A 22,187-nucleotide genomic window follows, 5' to 3' on the forward strand; every position below is an offset into this window, starting at 1 on the left:
GGTGTCAGAGAGTAGATGGTGTCAGAGTAGATGGTGATATAGTAGATGGTGTCAGAGACTAGATTGTGTCAGAGACTAGATTGTGTCAGAGAGTAGATGGTGTCAGTGTAGATGGTGTCAGAGAGTAGAGCGTGTCAGAGTAGATGGTGTCAGAGTAGATGGTGTCAGAGTAGATGGCGTCAGAGAGCAGATGGTGTCAGAGTAGATGGTGTCATAGTAGATGGTGTCAGAGTGGATGATGTCAGAAAGTAGATGGTGTCAGAGAGTAGAGCGTGTCAGAGTAGATGGTATCAGAGAGTAGATGGTGTCAGAGAGTAGATGGTGTCAGAGTAGATGGTGTCAGAGAGTAGATGGTGTCAGAGAGTAGATGGTGTCAGAGTAGATGGTGTCAGAAATGATGGTGTCAGAGTAGATGGTGTCAGAGAGTAGCTGGTGTCAGAGTAGATGGTACAATTGAATTGAAAAGTATCGAACTGACCATGGAGAGACCAACTGAACCTGAACATTTAACCTACCTCATTATGAGAGCTAACACACAGGTAACCGTTTAACCAGCCCACAGCTAGCCGTTTAACTAGTCCACCGCCAACCATTTAACCAGCCCACACCTAACCATTTAACCACCATCTCCAGGAAAGCCAAACTTTACCTGGCGTGTCTGCAAGCCGCGGCTTCTAACGCCAAGTGCGAATTCTCATCCAAGACTTCGGTCAACGGCTTGATCATTGCCTTTGAGGACATTATGAAGACTATGGGCTGCTCAGGTAATTCCGAATGGATTGACGTTACACACCTCCACACACCACCATACACACACCCACAAACACCACCACACACACTCTACACACACCACCACACACCACCACACACCACCACACACACCTGCACACACATCCACACAAATCTGCACACACACCTCCACACACACCTCTAGACACACCTCCACACACACCACCACACACCAACACACACACTTCCACACACACCACCACACACCACCACACACACCTCCACGCGCACCTTCACACACACAAACACACACCACCACACACACCTCCACACACACCACCACACACCACCACACTCACTTCCACACACACCTCCACCACACACACCTCCAGACACACCTCCACGCACACCACCACTCACCAACACACACATCTCCACACACATCATCACACACCACCACATACACCTCCTCACAAACTTCCACACATGCCTCCACACACACCTCCACACAGACCACCACACACACCTCCAGACACACCTCCACACAAACCCCCACAAACACTAAACATACTTCACACACTCCACACACACATCCACCCACACCTTAACACACACCTTCGCAAACACCTCCAAACACACACCCTCACACATCACCACACACTACCACACACCATCACACACACTACCACACACCACCACACACCACCACATACTACCACAAACCACCACACACTACCGTACACCACAACACACCACCACATACTACCACACACTACCACACACCACCACACACTATTGCAAAACTACCACACACCAGCATACACACTACAACACACCCCAACACACAACCACACACTACCACACACAACAACACACCACCACACACTACCACACACAAACACACACCACCACACACTACCACACACAACAACACACTACCACACTCTACCACACACAACCACACACCACCACACACTACCACACACAACAACACACTAACACACACCACACACCTCGCCACTACCACACACTACTACACACTACCACACACCACCACATACACTACTACACACACTACCATACACACTACCACACACCACACACCTCCACACTACCACACACCACCACACACACCACCACACACACTACCACACGCACAGCCCAAAAAAATGCACGTGGAAACCTCACCACGCCAATCATGTGACAGTCCATGTGACAGTTCATGTGATAACCCACGACCTAGTAAACAACCAACCGTATCTTCCCCAGGTGCTGTTGCTGTGTTGCCCTCACTCGTGCTCTGTGTCTGGCTCAGTCTGGTGGTCATGTGGTTAAACAACAAGACAAGTGTTTAAACACACAGATGGTCTACATGTGTTTAAACACGCAGTTGGTCTACATGTGTTTAAACACACAGTTGGTCTACATGTGTTTATACACACAATTGACCTACACGTGTTTAAACATAGAGTTGACCTATCCGTGTTTAAACATATAGTTTACCTACATGTGTTTAAATAGATTAATTTTTTTTAAACATGTTTAATATGATACAATTTTTATTTTTACCACCCATTGTATTTTGCTTTTCTATATCTTGCATTGTCATCTTAATTTTTGATCACCTTAGTAAAAATTTGCATTAGATTTTAAACTTCAAGTTTAAAAAAACAACAACGTTATAGTACGCCGTGTCAAATGAAACACCGTTTAAAATATCTACATTTAAATTTCACCAAAATACTGACGTAAAAAACTAAATATGATATGACGTTAGCATACAATCACTCTAATTGAAAAAAAAAAAAAAAAAAAAAAATTAAAAACAAACAAACAATAAAATTACGTAACTAGTTAATAACAATTACAAAATTAAAAACAAAACAAATAAAAAAGTCAAACTAATTAAAAACTCATTAAAAACAAATTTTTCAACGTTAATATGTGTTTGTGATAGTGGTTGAATCTGTATTCTTTACTATCTTGTATCCTACAAATAATAAAAAAAAAGATTATAATACTAGAAACTGTGTTCTTATATACGTTTACTTATTTTTGCTTTTACAAGAAATATCAGAGTAAACTTTTAAGGCCTAGACTTGGAATGATCTCCCCTGAGTAGGTTTTTAAATGGGCGACAGACATAGGAGGTGAATTAAATAAAAGCTTTTAAATAAACCGGGAGTGATCTCCCCTAAACTTGGAATATAGACATGATTTTTAATTACTTTAACTTTTAAAAAAAAATTCATAAAAAAACGTTTTAATAACAAGCTTTTATGTCCTAATGCACTAAAAAGTAGAAAATAAATTATAGACTACTATTTAAATAACTATAAAAAAAGCGTGGGTCACTTAAGTATCTATTGGATACCTTTACTAATGTTAAGGAAGAGACCAACGCTTTTCTTTATAGTTATTTAAATAGTAGTCTATATTTTATTTTCTATTTTTTAGTGCATTAGGACATAAAAGCTTGTTATTAAAACGTTTTTTTATGAATTTTTTTTTCAGTACTTTACGTGTTTTATTTACAATAGAGTTACATGACTAAAAACCATTGCGCGCCTACTGAACGTGATGGCGCAGCTATTGAACGTACCGTGAAGGCGCAGCTATTGAACGTGATGACGCGTGTGGTGTGGTTGGCTAGACAAGTCTACTAATTCGGTCCAAATTTTAATTAATTCATAAAAAAGTAATTAGGCATCCAATTAAGTCAAATTTAATTTCAGATTGCATTGTCTTCATGTCTTGACCCACGTGTCAAATGTGAATCGTATCGGTCAAGTAGAAGCTTCCGAATTTTCACTCCTGCGTTTCTATCTAGACAGACTGTCGACTGACGACTGACGACTGACGACTGACGACAGAGGAAGCGAGTTAAATAAAAGCTTGTAAAAATAGAATAGAATCTCATAGAAAACAAATTGCGCACCAAGTGAACACCAAAACAAAATGTGTTAATAGTGCGCAATATTATTAGTACTTTAAAAATTTACATGCGTTTTTTTTTGAGAAATCGGAAATAGCGTAAAATTGTACTTTCGATCAACGGAAATTACTCAAAATTTGATAAAGGTAGAGAATTAGATATTATACTTACATGTGAAATTTAATTTATCTATCTGAAGTACTCAAGTTATAGGCTTTTGAAAAATTCAAAGTTGAAAAAGTGCCACTTCCAGTTACCGGAAATCGCTTAAAAGCTGATCTCGATCTACGATTTTGATGAAATACTTATATATGAAGTTTCGTCAACCTAGCTGTAACGGTAGACAAGTTATCGTGTTTACACACAGACAGACACACAGACACACAGACATACGGACAGAATTGCAAAGCCCAGTTTTTCAGACAGGATTACGCACAAAACCGCACAATTTTGATAAATATGGATTGATAATTTTTGCCCGATTAAAATAAGTCCTCTATTGTGATGAAGGACTGAGGTGTAATACGGTCAAAACTGACAAAATTTTAAGTGATTTTTGTGCACGATTACAATACTTTCTCTAAACTCTGTATACGAGAAAGTAAAAAAGCAGTCTCTCATCATTTTCCATAGACATTTTTATTACAAGGCATATGCGTGTTTTATTGAATTATTTTCCCCATTTGAGTGTGTATTTGCTTTGTAATTCGATGTTTGTAATGTTACAAACATTTAGACACATTTAAAAGAAACTAAATATAATATATGTAATCATATATGCTATGTAGGGGTACGAGTTTACGCTTCGTTTTGTTGGTTGAAAGATAAGCCTCTTGAGAACCAAAGGACAGAAGCGAACGATACAAGTTATTCGAACCAATTTCTAAGCCAGTTAGTCAGATTTGCCGTGTTGAGGCCTGTCTGGCTAATTTTGAGACACCTGAACCGGTGATATCTGTAAAGAAAGAAAAAAAAAAACTTTTGTCAGCCCCTAAAGTGGATTGAGCTAGTGCTAGAGTTACTAATGTTATTATTCTGGCGAAACATGTGTTTTTTATATGAATAAATATTATTGCATATTTAAAGCTATTTATTTTAAATAACAAATCAAATGTGTTTACCTAATCTAATCAAATGCCAAAAATTGAAATAAAAGCTTTGGTTGCTCTTTAAAAACTGGGGCATTTTGTCAATTGTAAATTTTGGCTCTTCCATCTCAAAAGGTTGCCTAGCCCTGGTGTATCTCTTTCTGCCATTCAATATGAAACTAGAGACAACTGGCCATATGCTAGTGCTGTTAGAACAGCTTTACGTATGAACGGCTTAGTAGACACAAAGGTTTTATTAGGATAGGCAAGACGGTCGCATATCCTGGGTCATATCCATGATAGTCTCAACAACTGACACCAGGAGTATCCAGACTAGTCTCAACATCTGTTCCCAGGTGTATCCAGGCTAGTCTCTCCAACTGTCCCCAGGTGTGTCCAGGCTTGTCTCTCTAACTGTCCCCAGGTGTAACCAGGCTTGTCTCTCTAACTGTCCCCAGGTGTAACCAGGCTTGTCTCTCCAACGTTCCCCAGGTGTACTCACCAAATCAACAATGTTTGTATAGGGAATTCGGACCGGTCAGTTCTAAAGGTCTTCCGGAATTTTCCCGAAGATAACGTCTATCTTATGGTGACGCCCGCGAGTATATCTTCGACCTCAGGAGTTATAAATGGGTCCGTTTTGACCCCCTCTTAGTGGACTTTCCGGCGAACCGGCACCGGCTCTCGTGTTCTATTGACCCAAGTCAGGATCCTGCCAAATTTGACGCGCCTGCGGCGACGGGAGTTGCCCTATCGGGCACCCGACCACTTTATTTATATAGATAAATGTGTGTCCAATATACATTGTATTGGAAGTTAGAAAATATCATCATGTGACGAAGTAGTCGAGAGGTTGATATCGCGTCCAGGCCTTTAGTCAAACATCAAGTTGATATTCCTGTTTGGTTTCTGTTTACAATTTACCCACACATCCTACCAACTATTCAACATATCCTTATAAAAGGACATTATGCAATACTTTAAGACTGTTACAGTGAAACCCACGTCCGTATCCATGAAACCGTCCATACAGAATGTTTACATGTGCTTTTTAGATTTAGGCTATAGCTTTAAAGATATAACTATTTGTTGTTTCAATTACAAGCGATAAAAAGACTTTAGAAATATGTTACGCCTGTATTTGATCGATTTAATTTGAGAGCCCCGATTCTAAATTTAAAATAACGTATCTTGTCTTATTGAACTCAATCGTTTCACAATAAACAGAGACTAAGATACGCATGCTCAATTTTTATACTATTTTTGGAAACTCTAATAAGTATAAGAAAATACCTTCATCAAACGAATGGAAGTTTATTGTCGATGAATAGTGAAAATAAAGTATCACATATAGCTATTTTGTGCCCGCTGTGTTAGGGTGTATATATTTACTTATGTACGGCTGTGCTAGGGTGTATTTATATTTACAAATGTCCATATGTGTTAGTGTGTCATAATATGTATACATATGTTCGGCTATGCTAGGTTGGCATTTAATTTTGTTTGTTTTGGTGTAATATGTTAATATATGTATGATTGTGTTACTGTCTAATATGTTTGCATATGTCCAACCAACATAACAATGATCTTAACAGTTTAATAGAAGAGTTTGCATTGAGACATTATCACATTGACTTAGACAGTAAATATAAGACTTTAAATTAAGACATTCTCACCCTGACAGAGATAGTTGACTAGAAGACTTTACATTGTGAAATAGTGACTCTGTTGCCGTTTCCAATTAATGGAATCATCACTGAAGTTGACTTTAACATTGGCGATTAAACCAATAGTAAAGACATTTTATAAAATCTGAGGATAAGCAACTTATGCCTTTGTTGTGGTCATGGTCAATACTTGATTTCTCCTACCCTAAAATGATAGCACACCTCATTTTACCAAACACCTCACTCAAAATTACATTATACAGCCGTTTATTTTATGTTTGTTTTTTTCAATGTTTTTCTTCGTAAATCTTAATTAAGCTCGATTTTCTTGACTATGCACAATACATTTTAAAACTCATTTTCTAGTTTTTACTGCAAAAAATGTGTGTTTCTCCAACGCCACCAAACCCTCCTCTTCTAACCCCTCCCCTCTCCAGATATGTTGTTATGTATAGAGGATCTCTTTTATAGCTGGTACTCTGCTGTAAGCGAAAAATGATATGCGTACAGTTCAACACATTATGAATTATACTGGTAATAGTGAAGCAATATAATACACACTACTATGGAAAAGGATGGTATTGTACATTATTCGTGGTTTGTGTTTGTTTTAAATTCAAATGTAAAATAAATATGGATTATCTTTGAAATGAATAGGCAAAATACACCATACAATAAACTAGAGCAGGGGTCGGCAACCTTTTGAAGCGGAAGAGCCAAAAGTTACAATTTTCAAAATTTCCCTGGTTTTAAAGAGCCACTAACATATTTTTTATTTAAAATATTATATTTTTTTATTAAGATTATTAGTATTTGTTCAAAGAGCTGGAGAGCCGCATCTTGATATCAAAAGAGCCGCATGCGGCTCGCGAGCCACAGGTTGCCGACCCCTGAACTAGAGTATCACAACGTTGATCATACGATTTTTTTGCTTGTCTTTCAAAATAGTAAAATACATAGCTACTGTATTTAAGTTTGATATTGCAGTAATAATTCAACATAAAACAATGAAACATATACAGTTTTAGATCTTGCTTAAATTAACTGAATATTGATAGTATGTAATATTTCAAACATGTATTAGTATGACTGATTTTTAAAAAAAATATTTTATTTATTCAATAAAATGGTATAATAAATAGGTAATTAATTCCCTTGCACAATATCCAAATAAGAAAAAAAAAATGATTGGTAAATTCTTTTCTGCTTCGGAAAAAAAAAACATTTTAAAAAGTATGGGCAACATTGTAACGAATCTAATGGATACATTTAAAATTAACTAAAATATAAAATATGTAACCATATAAGACACGTAGGACGTAACTTTTGGAGCTGGTCAAATGTAGCTCAATTTAAAGTTGTGTGTGTGTGTGTTCAATATGGCAGGCACTATGTTGATACAATCATTACTTAGGGGGCGCCAAAATGGGTTGGGAAAATAAATAGAAAGGTTGAGGGGGTGCAAATCGAAAGTTTGAGGGGGGGGGGGGTGTAAATCGAAATCTCGAGGGGGGGTGCAAATCGAAACGTTTGTCGGGAAGGGTCGCTACGCCTCTGATCCGAACAATGGCTAGATATAAAGGTCTAAATATGTCTACATTCTTTGTTGTGTTTTGCTATTACTATCTACAATGGTAGGTGTATCGAAAGCAGCAAATCGTTCTATTCTCACTTTTTGTCCACTCATTTCCAGTTCTTCGTACACATATTTCAAGTCTTTAGCCAAGATGAATGGCTAGTTTGTATTGTATTTTTTATTAACACTATATTAATTATAATACTTTTTAAAGCCAGATATGGCAAACGAAATTCTATGTATAAGCAGTCTTCTGAAAATAGTTATATTGTGTTCATTATGTAGGGGAGGATAATAATAATTTCTTGAGTTTCGTGGTATTTCCAGATTAATTTCCCATTGACTAAAGATGGTAGTTTATGGCGAAAACACGTTATTTTAGTTGATATCAAAAAGGGGTTAGGCTTGAAAACAAAAAAGGTTGCTGTCTGTTCTAAAAGTAAGTTTCAATGATAAGTAAATGAATAATGTTTTGATCTTAATACACCTACACATTGATTGTAAAAGTAATTGTACCCAATCTTTTTTTTGTATGTATGTTTTGAAGAACTATAAATTTTAACAATTTAAAAAACCAAAACTAGCTTTTGTAAAAATGTTATTAATATTATTAATTCGGCTTAGCAATTTAGCTATCGGTTATTTCCCTTAACCTCATTAACCAAAAGGAGTAAAAAGCAAACTTTAAATACTCATTGTCAATATTTAAGTAATATTATTTCGTTTACAGTGTGTATATAATATTACCGTTACGTAGAATGTAACAATAATCTAAATAGACCATTATGTTCATGCAACAATTGAATAAACGCATATTTCACTCTATATGTCAGTCTGGATAATAGGACTAACATAAAATAGATATAGTTAAATGTTTATTGCAATATTTTTTGACATAGGAGAACGTTGTTCGGATTTGTCGAGCAATATTTCTTAGACGTACAATATGTATGTGAAACACAACTTTTTATACAGCGATAGCCCTTAGACATAGTGCTGACCTGACCTAGTTGAGTGGCTAGGGGAGGGTAGGTTGGGCGATGACTTAGGGCGCCGACCCATGTGGGTGCGCCAACTAGAGTTGATATGACATACAGTCAAAATTAAGAAAATAGACAGCCATTTGGCTAGTCGGAAATATTGAATTGTTTTCCACATTAATTTAAAATCGATTTAACAGATGGAAAAAAAAATAATGTGTATAATATATTTTTTTTATATATTACCATATATTCAAAATATGACAGTTTGACTTCACAAGAATAATACGCGACCAAAACTGCTCAAAACAACACAAAAAAAATATCGGCAACTAATTCAAATATACTGAAACGAGTCAAACCTACAGCACTCAAGCAATCAAAGATTAATGTTACATTTCTACTCACATACCAGAGATTATGTAAGCACTATTACGATCAATCAATTCATAGCTTGTAAACTTTCCCTGTTTCAATATATCTATATCAAATAAGTATCCAATAATGCACAACGACACCATTTATTTTTCTAATATTAATTAAACGTTTTCCTTGAAAAGCAGCACTTTAATGTGTCTGAACATTTGGTGTAGAGAGAAACAACAACATGTAGTATAATTAATGTTAAGACAACACAAGGCACATGGGCAACAGAACGATACATGTAAACATTAGCCGATTAATTTCTGTAAAGTTTACTATTAGTCTTGAATAATTGACATCAATATAAACACTTATTATTTTTAAACAATCCCCCTAAAATAGTATGTTACTGTCACATCTGTCGTCGTTATAGACGATTCGAATGCTTAAAGTTAAATAAAATATGGCTAACATTTAAGCTAGCTTAACTCTAACATCATTTATTATTGGTCGATGTATTCAATATTGATCAATATGCATTCAATATCGAGAGTTTAATTGAACGTTTTAATCACAACTTACTACAATGTCTAGTGAGTGTTGCTGCCGAGGAAACAAGGGCAGTGACCTAACCTAGTGTAAAGCGTATATATTTTAGTTATTGCCTCCCTTAGACCAGTCTTTAAAGTTTAAACTGTCGCTACATGGTTCCTAAGATCGTGTCCGTGTCTGTAGTACAGGTCTGTCACAGTCACCCATCGTCTCACGAGTTCGGCCTATCTGGTGATGTGAGTTGTCACGTCCGACTGACGTTGACTTTTATTTCTCCTTCACCACAGCGTTTCTTTCAAAGCTACACGAAAAGAAAATTGACTTTGTTTATTCTAGAGCAAATAAATATAATGCCACAAAAATAATGACGTTATCGATGCTCAATAATAAAGACACCTACATTACTACCTAATGTATTTATTTAATCTTAAAAGTTGTCGCCATATAGAGTGTTTCTTTCAGACTTTCAGACTTTTTAATGTGTGGGAGGACCTATTTTTTATATAAATTCGTTATCGTTATAGGGTCGGAAGACGTTCATAGGGGGCTCCGAAGTCAACACCATTTTATTTTTCTAAAATATAATGAAAAAAAAATATCTAGTGTCTTTTTAATGAAAAAGGACAATACACGAGAAAGACGATAAAACCTATGTATGGCAATGATTAAATATGTGATTACGTCCTTTGCAAACATTCCAAAACAAAATAAACCGCAAGTGATCTCCCTTAAATCTTCTCGAACAATTTTATATAACACTACGGTAGATGGTACATCGCGATATAGACATAATTTTTAATTATTTAAACTTTTAAAGATAGTATAGAATAGAATTGTAGTGGTTATAGTTGTGGCTCGACTAATGTGTCATATAATTATATATTTTAGTTGTTTTCTCTACAATTATGTTTCTGTTTGTGTTGAATGCTTTGAAGATAGCTAGTGTATATATTTAGAAGTGGTGTGATGTTTGTTTTCTTTAATACAGTGTTGATCCTCTATCCTATATAGTATTGGGCTAGTGGGTGGTAGTGTGGCTCTATTCTAATTCTATCTAAGTGTTTACTCCTGAATGTTTTAATTTTTGTGGCTATGTCGTGCAGTCCTATCCTGCTGTTTAGTTTATTTTGTATTAATGTTTGGTGATTAATGTTTCTAATTGTATTTTTGAAGATGAATTCCCTAATGTGCTTGTTTGTGTACTTTATGAAGTGGGTTGGTACTGAACTTACTGTGGCTACGAAGATTAATTTTTGATAGTATGTATTTATTGATGAGTGCTGCCCTAGCGAATATGGTTGTATTGACCAGTGTTTCTTCCAGGCTTTTTTCTCCGGGGGGGGGGGGGCACTTGAAATCTTCGGGGGGGGGGGGGGGGGCGGTAAACTTTCTTCGGGGGGGCGGACACTGTTATAGTATATATTTTCTATATAAATGACATAAATTAAATTTCGTTCGGGGGGGGGGGGGCGGTAAAAAGAGATGCCTGGAAGAAACTCTGGTATTGACATTTTTGTATTTGTCCAGTTTCTGTGTAATTTTTTTTCATCAGTCTCATCCAATTTTCCTTGTCTTCAGTTGTCGGGGTGTTTGTAAAAGTAGTATCGTATATTTTCAGTTTGTCTACTGCAGTCATTGGAGTATCTTATTTCTTTTTACCCATGCCTACATTTAAAAAAAAAATTCTGCGTTATTTTTCCCTCCACTGCCTTTGCCAAAATCCAAGAAAGTCTCTATTACTGTCTTGATTTATTTTTCTGTCTGTAGTAGGACATTGGTGTCGTCAGCGTATGCGATTATTTTCTTGACTGTCGTGTTTGTTAAAGGCAATCCTTTTATCCTGATGTCCTGTCTAAGACTCTCTAACATGGGCTCTATGCTAAGGATATATAATAGTGGGGATAGCAGTCATCCTTGTCTAACTGACTTTTTTATTTGTATAGCTTTGGTGACTGTATTGTTGATCAAAAGGTGGCTTTGAGCTTCTGTGGGTCCTAGATTGTGTGCATTTATTGTTTTCATTAACAATGAATGATCTACTCTATTAAAGGCTTTTTGTTGGTCTATGCTAATGATTGCCAGTTGCGCATTCTTCCGTGTAGCATAAAAAAAGTATGTCTCTTATAACATGTTAGTATCTGTACGTTCCTGCCTGGTATACTGTAGTGTTAGTCTATATGAATTATCCTGTCTATGAAAGTTTCTATTTTCCTTACTAGTGCTTTGGTCAAGATTTTGTAGTCACTGTTCAGTAGGGATATGTGCCTATTGTTCTGGACTTTTGTTCTGTCTGTGTCAGGTTTGGGGATTAGAGTGATGTACGCTCTGTTAAAATCTGATGCGCTGAAACCTCTGTCTTCTAGGGCCGCGCGTATTATCGGGGTAATATCGTTTTTAAAAGCTTGATTTAAAAAAAAATCATTTAGCGATTGTGTAGCTTAAGGAAATATTATTAATTTAACTTCATTGTAATTGTTCTATGTGTGTAATGCACAACGCTACAGGGTGTCGTTTTTTAAATACATATATTATTCAAACAAAATTTAAAGATATATTGATATTAATGTTACTAGTTTTTTAATTATAAAATATCTACGTATAATTTTTTTTCTGTTTTATCTATATTTGAATTGTTTCCGCTTCATTGAATGTAGTTAGTTTTTCAAATAAATAGAGAGTTATTTCCCTTGGTAACTGACTAAATAATATTGAAAATTATTGTTACATACTTATCTGCCTTGGTAAACTAAATAAATAAATAAAACAATAAACCATATACCAATAAATATGTACAATACAGTGCGAATAATCGTATACACACATTTAAAATTAATTAAAATAGAAAATATGTAATCGTGTAAGATACGTATGTGTTACGCTAGAAGCGGGTCAGATGTAGCTAAATATAAAGTTGTTTGTGAGTTCAATATGGCAGACATTATGTTGATTTAATCATTCATCAAGTGGTAATTTATAGTAGAAACTACAATGGTCGGAGTAGTCGAGTGACTGAATGCACCATTTCACTTCTCGGCCTTTTGACTCAAATCAAAATGTAGTGTTTGTTATTGGTTTTGTATGGAGGTCTTACCTATGGCCCCAGTTTTTTCTAACCTTAGGCAGGTACCCGTCTGAGATGGGTGGACTAATGAAAGTCTTACAGATTCGACTCCGGGACCTGAACTTTGAGATGAGAGAGTGGGATATAAAACTCTAAATACATGTAGGTAGCATGTGTTACTTACGGAAATGTTAGGTGTATGGAAAGCAACCATTTGGTTTATTCTATCTTTTCTTCCTATGATTTACAAGTCATCGTAAACATTTCAAAGCTTCTGCTAAGATATATATTCTCTCTCTGTACTACTAATTTTTAATCATGTTACTTTTTAAGCCATACAGTAATTTTAGATGAACTATTGTGATTTATATTTCGAGTATATCTTATTGTTAATATTTAATGTATGCCTTTTTTTTACTTTCTCGTATATACGTAGTATAGAGAAAGTATTGTAATCGAGCAAAAAAAATCGAGATTTTTACAAATCTCGACGTTTTACATCTCACTGATACGGAAAAACATAATTTTGCAATCTTGTCCGTATGTCAGTGTGTCTGTGTGCCTGTGTGTGTGTGTGTGTGTGTGTAAACACGATAACTTGAGTACCGTCACAGCTAGGTTGATGAAATTTCATATATAAGTATTTTATCAAAATCGTAGATCCGCATCAACTTTTGAGCGATTTCCGATAACCTGAAGTGGTACTTTTCCTACATTGAAATTTTCAAAAGCCTATAACTTGAGTACTATTTCTGATAGATAAACGACATTTCACATGTAAGTAAAAGATCTAATTCTCTACCTTCTGCTAAATTTTGAGTCATTTCCGTTGACCGGAAGTAGTAATTTACGCTACTTCCGATTTCTCAAAAAACGAATGTAAATTTTTAAAGTACTAATAATATTGCGCACTATTATGCACTTTTTTATTTAGCGTTCACTTGGTGTGCAATTCTTTTGTCTACGAGATTTTATTCTATTTTTAAAACTTTAAGTATTTAAAATGGATTAAAAATCATGTCTATAGCCCGAGTTCCCATCCCCTGTTATTTTATATAAGAATATTCGAGAAAGTTTTGTGGAGATCACTCCCGGTTTATTTTGTAATTAGCAGGGGAAGGAAATAATGCTTTCTCGAAGTACGCGGTATTTCTATTGTTGCATCCCTTTGACCGTTTATTTTAAAATTATAGTGGAATTGTTTTAGCATACATTGTGGCAAATATGCTCTAGCGAGTCATACCGCACATAAATAGTTATAGCCGAAGCTACAGAATGACCTGTTTAGTCTAGGGTTTGTCTCGTTGGACAAGAGGTCCCTTAATAGTAATATTGCGTTTAATAATGTTATGTTATTATTATTGACTGACTGCCGATATTTGGCTCAGTAAAAAAAGGTTTAAAATTATGACTAAGTAATTATCTCAGTTTCACAATCATTTAACTTTTAATACATTAATTATTGGCATAGGAATAATGATACAATTTAAAGTAGCCTGGAAGGGGCGACTGGTCTTCAGGGCGGCGTGGTCACACTTGCTCACACACAGACCTCTGTACTGTCTAAGTTTTAGCCCCAAGCTGGCCGGCTGTAAAATACATGTGACAACTTCCTAACATATGTGTGATATACACATTCATTCAGACACATACAAGTTTACAATTGTTACCAAGATAATACATTTACATTAGCCTTACATAAGGCCTACAATAAACATTACTAGAAAATATGCTTTTCATTCATACATTGTTTTATACTCATTCCATACTTATTAATTAATATTATAACATTACAACTAATAAAAGTAAGTGTTAATTACCTTCCAAAGAAGCCACACAGTCCTCTACACACGTTGCCAAACGTACGTTTAATGTCTCCGAGGAGAACAAGTGCCGTAGCACCAAAATAAGTATAATATGTTATGTTGGCTAGTGCCTTAGCACCAAAAAAAACGTGTACCTCCGAAGAGGGGAGAAGGTAGAGTGACCGGACTATGGCGTCCCTACCCTACAGGTCACATGACTCAGGCTCCGCCCTCGTGACCGCAATCCGAGGTCGAGGCCCGGTCAGCCTTACAATACAGCTGGACTCAGGTCCAGGTGTGTACCGTTACCTGTGGAGTGGCAAGAAGGGGGGAGAGGTGGAGACACCATGATAGATATTTATAATCTATCATAACAGCTAACAACCTTACACACACGTGAAAAAAACAAACTCTATTTTCTAAGCGTGTCAATATATTTTTATTAATTATAAACATAAACTACAATAATACAAAATTAAATGGTCAATATTGCTACGCAGAGTAGCCACCCCTGACACTAGGTGGCGACACGTACATCTAGGTTAAACTATTTGTAAACAAACATGCAGAGCCGGCGTTAGGGGGTGGCAAACGGGGCGGTCGCCCCAGGCCCCGCGCTTGAAGGGGCCCCGCGCTTCAGCACTGTCATTGTTATCTAAATTAGTTTGTAAACTAAATTTTGTAAAAAAATTGTTGCTGAATTCAATTGGGAAAAACTAAATGGTCGAATGCCGAAGTTGTTGATTGTTATAACTGAGGCCACGGTTGATGTTAGTGAGTTATCACCCACCTGAACTGGGACAGGCCGTAATTCGATACAAAAACAGTGTCAGACCTCCCCTTTGTGTAGGGCAGAGTTTCTTCCAGGCATCTCTTCGTGGGGACTTCGCCCCCCCCCCCCCCCCGAAAATTTTTTACCGCCCCCCCCCCCGAACGAAATGAAATTTATATAATTTATATAGAAAATATATACTTTTAACAGTGTCCGCCCCCCCCCCCCCCGAAGAAAGTTTACCGCCCCCCCCCCCCGAAGATTTCAAGTGCCCCCCCCGGAGAAAAAAGTCTGGAAGAAACACTGGTGTAGGATACGGTCGCCTCGCATTTGACCTGAGCTGACTGGAGATAGTTGGACGCGAATCAGCCCCCGACCTGACATGGGATGTAAATTTGGGAAAAAGATACTCTATTGTATGCGGCCCGATGAAGACGTCCTTTTAGTGAGCAGAGGGATGCCTGTAGTAGACAGTTAGTGACCTGATGAACGCTAGTCCTGACTTTCTTGTTGTAGATGTCGAATATGTAGGCCTACTTGCCTTGGTATAACATAATTAACATTCAGTTGCGTGCAGAGGAGTGGGAACAGGGCGACGAGGGGGGGGGGGGGGAGGCCCTTAGGATCTATATCAAGGGGCATTAGACAGAGTGATTTATTATTACTTTTTTGGAAGAAAGTTAAAAGTGTTGATGTAGCGTGTTTTCTCTATCATTAGCAGGTTTGCGTCATAGTGTCACCCCCGCCCCCCTCTCCACCCTTGTCGGGATTTATCAAATTTGCTCTTAAAAGACTTTTTAACACTCTACTTAGCCACTTTTTAAAGCGGAACTATCATATTTCAGTATATGTTTTGCTATTTTTTGCCTTGGTGTCACCCCGCACCCCCCCTCCCCCGCCCCTCTACGCCCCTGCTTTTATATTAACAATAAGTCAACAACAAACAATTTAAACAACTTTATTTTACTAATTATTTGGCACGTGATTGAATTTTCTTTAGTGATTTGGTATGAATTACATAACTGTCAAAAGTGATTTAATATATTAGCAAGGAAAAAAACACAACTACAAACATTGGGTTAAAACGTGGGAGAGGTAGGCCTAAACATCTGTTATTAAAGTCTTATAGACTCCAAAACATTTATGTGTTATTATGTGTTTATGCATATTATATAGGGCTATACACACACACACACACACACACACACACACATATATATATATATATATATATATATATATATATATATATATATATATATATATATATATATAATGGAAAAAAGCAGGCCCCGCGCAGATGGTTGGCCCTAGGCCCCCGCGTATTCCTAACGCCGGCTCTGCAAACATGTATGCTGATATTTAAATAGTAGTAAAGTATGTTTGAGAGATCGTGTGTTTAAGTATAAATTAAGCATATTGCTCTGTACCAAAGTGTAAGGGAAAAGGTGGACACCTATTCCCCAAAAATAAAGAACTTCGTTCGAAATGGATCGCAGCTATTAAAAGGGAGAAACCTGATCATGGCAAGTGGGTGCCATCAAAGACGTCGATTGTCTGTAAAAGACATTTTAAAGAAGAGGATTATAAGATTATAAGAATGATGTCGCTTTTATAACAGGTAAATTTACCACCTAACTTTCTTAATACTTACTTTACCATGCCTTATTATTAGTATACTATAGGTCTAATAGTATTTAATAACTAAGTCTAAGTATAGGCCTATAGAGGATTACTATAGAATAGATAGATTTAGAACTATATTCTACCAACATCTAGAATCTAGATCTAGATCTAGTAGTCAATCTACTAACTATCTAGCTAGTAGTAGATCTAGATCTAGTAGTCATTGCATTAGGCCTTAGCATTAAAAGTTTAAAAGCTATTATAATACTATTATTCATTAATTCTGTCTAATACTAATTCTAATCATTCTAATCTAATACAAATAGTATAGAGTTAGAGCCTAGGTGTTATATATAATGAATCGTAGGCCGTGAACTAAGTGTTGCCTTTACCCTTAGTCTAATCACTAATCGTAGTCCTACATCTCTATCTAGACTACTATTACCACACTACTCTATAATCTATAGGCCTATTCTCTCAAATAAATATTACTATTTAATTGGCCCTAGGCCTATTTATTTTTAATATAATAATAGGTCTTTACTTTTAGATTAGGCATAGTTTGAAAATTTCTGGTAATTTATTAAGTAGGCCTAATTATCTGATTACTGTATTATTCATTATAATCTAGGCCCGCCATTAGATTTCTATTACTTTAGACCTGGCATAAATTTAAAATTACATTCATATCATCACTATTTCTAAATTGAATTAACCATTGCTAGAAAAACTGCTTATATTAATTCTATGATAAAATATCTATTTCAGGCAATCCCAGAATTTTGAAATGTTTGAAAAAGATGGCAGTGCCATCTATTTTTGAATGGACAATATCCCCCAAGACACTTGAAGTGGCTAGAAAAAGAAGGCTATTAAAACGACAAGAAAGGACAGAAACTGTGCAACCCCACCAAGAGGACAACATTACTGTGGTGAAAAGTGTCTTGGGCGAGGAAGGATCAACAGTTGAAGACCCAGGAATATCAGAAATGGTTGTGTGCAACCTAGACATTGGGGCTGAAGAAATTGTTGGTGAGTTCTGTGAAGACCCAGGTCCAGAAGTAATAGCTATTGGGTGCACAGAAGAGGAGACAAATGTATTAGAAGAATCAGTTAAACATTATCTTTCATTTAAAAGGATAAAGGACAATGACAAACTTGTCAATCACTATACTGGCTTGGACAGTACAGCAACATTTTTTACTGTGTTTTGGTCATTAGGGAGAGGGGTTGATAAATTAAATTACATTTATACTCAGTCTTGTGAATGTCTGTGTACACATGACCAATTTTTATTAATGTTGGTTAGATTAAGGCACCATTACCCTGTAATTGAACTTGCTAGAATGTTTGATATTTCCAGTTTTACTGTTCAAAATATATTTATTACATGGATTAATTTTTGTGCTATTCAGTGGGGGGATATAAATATGTGGCCTAAAAGGAGTTTGGTAAAAAAATTTTGTCCTTCTGATTTTAAAAGAAAATTCCCTACAACTAGAGTAAATTTAGATGGTAAAGAAATCCCAATCCAAATTCCTTCCAACCCACGCTCTCAGAGAGCTACATTTTCCACTTATAAGCATAGAAATACAGTTAAAGTTCTTGTAGGATGTACTCCAGGTGGACTCGTTTCCTACATCTCAGATGCCTATGGAGGCTCAGCATCAGATAGACAATTAGTCGAGAGAAGTAGAATTATTGATCTGTGTAATTCAGGGGACTCTATAATGGCAGACAAAGGTTTCAACGTTCAGGATTTATTTGCTAGGAAAGATGTAACTTTAAATATTCCAAGATTCTTCAAGAAAAAAAATAGGCTTCACCCACTAACTGTTATTCGAGATAGATTTATTTCAAGCAAAAGGGTTCAGGTTGAAAGGATTATTGGCAGTGGCGGAACTAGAAAAAATGGGCCACCCCGCAAAAAAATTTTTTGGGCCCCCCTATATATATATATATATATATATATATATATATATATATATATATATATATTATATATATATATATATTATATATATATATATATATATATATATGTATATATATAACACGCTATCATTCGTGTATTCAATTGAGACGTCTGCCTTGTTCTCTAGAACAGTGGTTATTAAACGTAAACAATGTAGGCACTTTATTTCTTGGATATTAGTTGTTGGAGCGCTAGTTTATCAAAACTACCACCGATTCGAGCCAGCGTTGTTGTTGGAGCGCTAGTTTGTCTACACTACCACCGATATGAGCCAGCTTAGTTGTTGAGGCATTATCTATTCGCTTCTTGTGAGGCTAAGAGCGGGGAGGGGAGGTCTGAGAAAGGAACTTAAAAGGGACAACAAAGCACCGATGTGATTTTATCCATCAGTACCAAATTTGGGATGGTCTCAAAATGCCGTCTTAATATCTAGCGGTCTCTCGCGCAATTGATGTTTTTTCAAAAGAATTTTGCCGACAACAGCGTGTGTTTGTAGGAAAAAGAATATACAAGAGCGTGGGATGGTGTCTATAGAATAAAGATACTCCAACCACAGCTACGGTATTCTTTTTCAAAACAACCATCAGGTCAAAAATGCAAGAAAAATAATTTTAACTATAATTTTTTTTTTTATGGGCGGCTGTGGCCCCGTAAACGGCTTGGTACCCCCCCCCCCCAGGCATTGCGGGGTCTGGCGGCACTAGTTCCTCCCCTGGGCTGTCCTCAACAGCTTCCAAAGTTTTCATGGCGATTGGGTAAATATGCAGTAATGCAAAATAGACAGAAACATGTTTTTCACATGCACAACTGTATGTGGCCAGCTCACGCGTCGGATAACCTTCTGATTTAGGGGGGGGGGGGGGGGGGAATCCACAAATGACGTCACAATTTTTAACGACTAACAAAAAGCCAGACCCTCACACACCCCCACCTCAATAACGTCATTTATAATAGTAATTGACTATTAATTATATAATAATGTTCAATTAATTTTAAACGTTCTAATTAATTTCTAAATAATTATATAAAAAATAATCTTACCTTCCCTGTTTTGTGAATTAGATGTGCCTAATACTAATACTATGCAAATAAATCAATATCTGTTGACTAGTGCTGTCTAATGTCAGACAAAATGTGCTAAAGTGGTGAATCGTACGGTTAGGAAGTAGTTCATAAACGATACATTGGTCTACTCGATACTTGCGAGGCTAAAAAAGAGGATGGGATGGGGGTCGGCTCGGGAAAAATCTTGAAAGAGACAACAAAGCGCCTATGTACCACCGCCCATTAAAAAACTACTCAGGGGAGATAATTCCAAGTATAGGCCTTAAAAGTTTACTATGATATTTCTTGTAAAAGTAAAAAACAAGTAAACGTATATAAAAACGAAGTTTCTAGTATTATATTCTTTTTTATTATTTGTAGGATTCAAGATAGTACAGAATACAAATTCAACCACTATCACAAACACATATTAACATTGAAAAATGTACAATGGATTTCGGCGGGTCCCCTAACTTATGCCGCAAAGAACCGCGCATCATGAAAGCCACTTCATATGTAGCGGCTTCTCGTGCTATGGTCTTTGTTGTTTTTTTTTTTTAAAGAATTTTGCCGGCGACAGCCTGTGTTTGATTGTGGGGAAATAGAACTCTTGACGATGGTTAAAAAATACAACTATAAATAAAAAGAAATTTGATCCCCATCCCCTGCCCCATCCGCCACAGTACACTTTGGAGGATCGGCCAAACAGTTACGTGCCCTCTATTTAGCTATCAAAGGGGGGGCAACGAGTCAATGTGTCATTCAAATTTGAAGCGTTGCCTATATTTTACACTGTATTTTGTGTAATGGATTTTATTTTTTTGCTGAAGAGCGTGGTATAGTGACTGTAAAATAAAGATAATCATACCGCAGCTACAGTGTTTTTCTTTTACAAACTAAATATCAAGGCAAAAATGCACGAAAATTAAATTCAAAATTTAAAAAAATACTAATTATGGTCAGCAGTGGGCCCCTAAACGGCCTGACCCCCCCACCCGCCCCCCACCCGCATTGTGGGGTCTGGCGGCACTGTAGTTCCGCCCCTGTATAGATCTTTTGGTTATTTTTGAGCTTAAAAGCTAGATCATTGTATCCTAAAAATTTTTAACTTTAATGTATTTAGTGTTAATAACTAATGTTCCATTAATACGTGTACTAATTATAAAACGATTAATATTATAAAGACGAGTCTTACCTTCCTTGTTGTGTGAATTAGATTCGTCAACGAAATACTTCATAAGGTAAATGAACAACTACCGACTAGTGTCTTTAACAAAATGTGCAGAAGTGGTCAGTTTACAGTTCAGTAGTTCATAAACGGTTCGTTAATCTATGCATTACATCTTATTGTAAAAGTAAGGGTGTGGTGAGGGGTAGAGGTTAGGGGGATGGGGGGGGGGGGGGTAGAGAGTTGGGAAGGTTCAAGGGAAGGGGACAAGAAAGCGCCGATGAACATCTACATCAATAGCGCCGACTTTTTCCGGTCGTCTAGAAGACCAGGATAGTCGCCGCAACATTTCCCCAGCCCGATTTTCAAAGCTTTTTTTGTTCTCCTAATCGACGCCACTAAAAAAGAACGGTAGGTTGCGTCTTTGAAGTTGTCTATATGTCTGGCGGTCTCTCGAGCTATAGTCTGTGCATTTTTCTCAAAGACGTTTGCCGACTATCGTGTTTGTTTGTAACTGTAGAAGAAAGATAACTCGACATCCACCTAATTTTTTTTTATTTAAATTTTTAAAAAAAAATGTATAATTTAGCCAGGATTTTTGGGCAGGATTTTTGGGCCCCCAATCGGCCTGGGACCCCCGCATTGCGGGGTCTGGCGGCACTGTAGTTCCGCCCCTGATTATTGGTATGGCAAAAGTTTACAAAATTTGTAAACAGCCTTTAAATTCAACAGAAAGTAGACTAGCTACTCAAATACTTAAGGTATGTTTTTTTTTATGTAATTTCAGGAAGAATATTGTACCTCCCAATGCTTAAACTTAAATTTGTATTTGGTAAAGAACTGCTG

The 22,187-nt window shown here is 36.5% G+C and overlaps 1 protein-coding gene across 1 annotated transcript; it reads left to right on the forward strand.

The window, feature by feature from the left end:
* Nucleotides 1-14,945: 14,945 nt before the first annotated feature.
* LOC131935215 (uncharacterized) lies at nt 14,946-20,278 on the forward strand. Its single transcript, XM_059291590.1, has 3 exons — nt 14,946-15,051; nt 17,923-19,047; nt 20,241-20,278. Exons 1-3 carry the CDS (start codon nt 14,946-14,948, stop codon nt 20,276-20,278), a joined length of 1,269 nt encoding a protein of 422 aa, XP_059147573.1.
* Nucleotides 20,279-22,187: the final 1,909 nt, after the last annotated feature.

Source organism: Physella acuta, unplaced genomic scaffold (assembly GCF_028476545.2).
Source record: "Physella acuta isolate Inbredline_101_S28 unplaced genomic scaffold, ASM2847654v3 ptg000138l, whole genome shotgun sequence".
Lineage (NCBI taxonomy): Eukaryota > Metazoa > Mollusca > Gastropoda > Physidae > Physella > Physella acuta.

What these genes read in the sequence shown, in the direction of transcription:
- LOC131935215 (XM_059291590.1), top strand. Translation starts at nt 14,946, where the DNA reads ATGGCGTCCCTACCCTACAGGTCACATGACTCAGGCTCCGCCCTCGTG. An exon ending in ACAGCTGGACTCAGGTCCAG is followed by an intron (nt 15,052 to 17,922) that starts GTGTGTACCGTT and finishes TATCTATTTCAG; the next exon opens with GCAATCCCAGAATTTTGAAA. An exon ending in GGTTGAAAGGATTATTGGCA is followed by an intron (nt 19,048 to 20,240) that starts GTGGCGGAACTA and finishes TCTGTTGACTAG; the next exon opens with TGCTGTCTAATGTCAGACAA.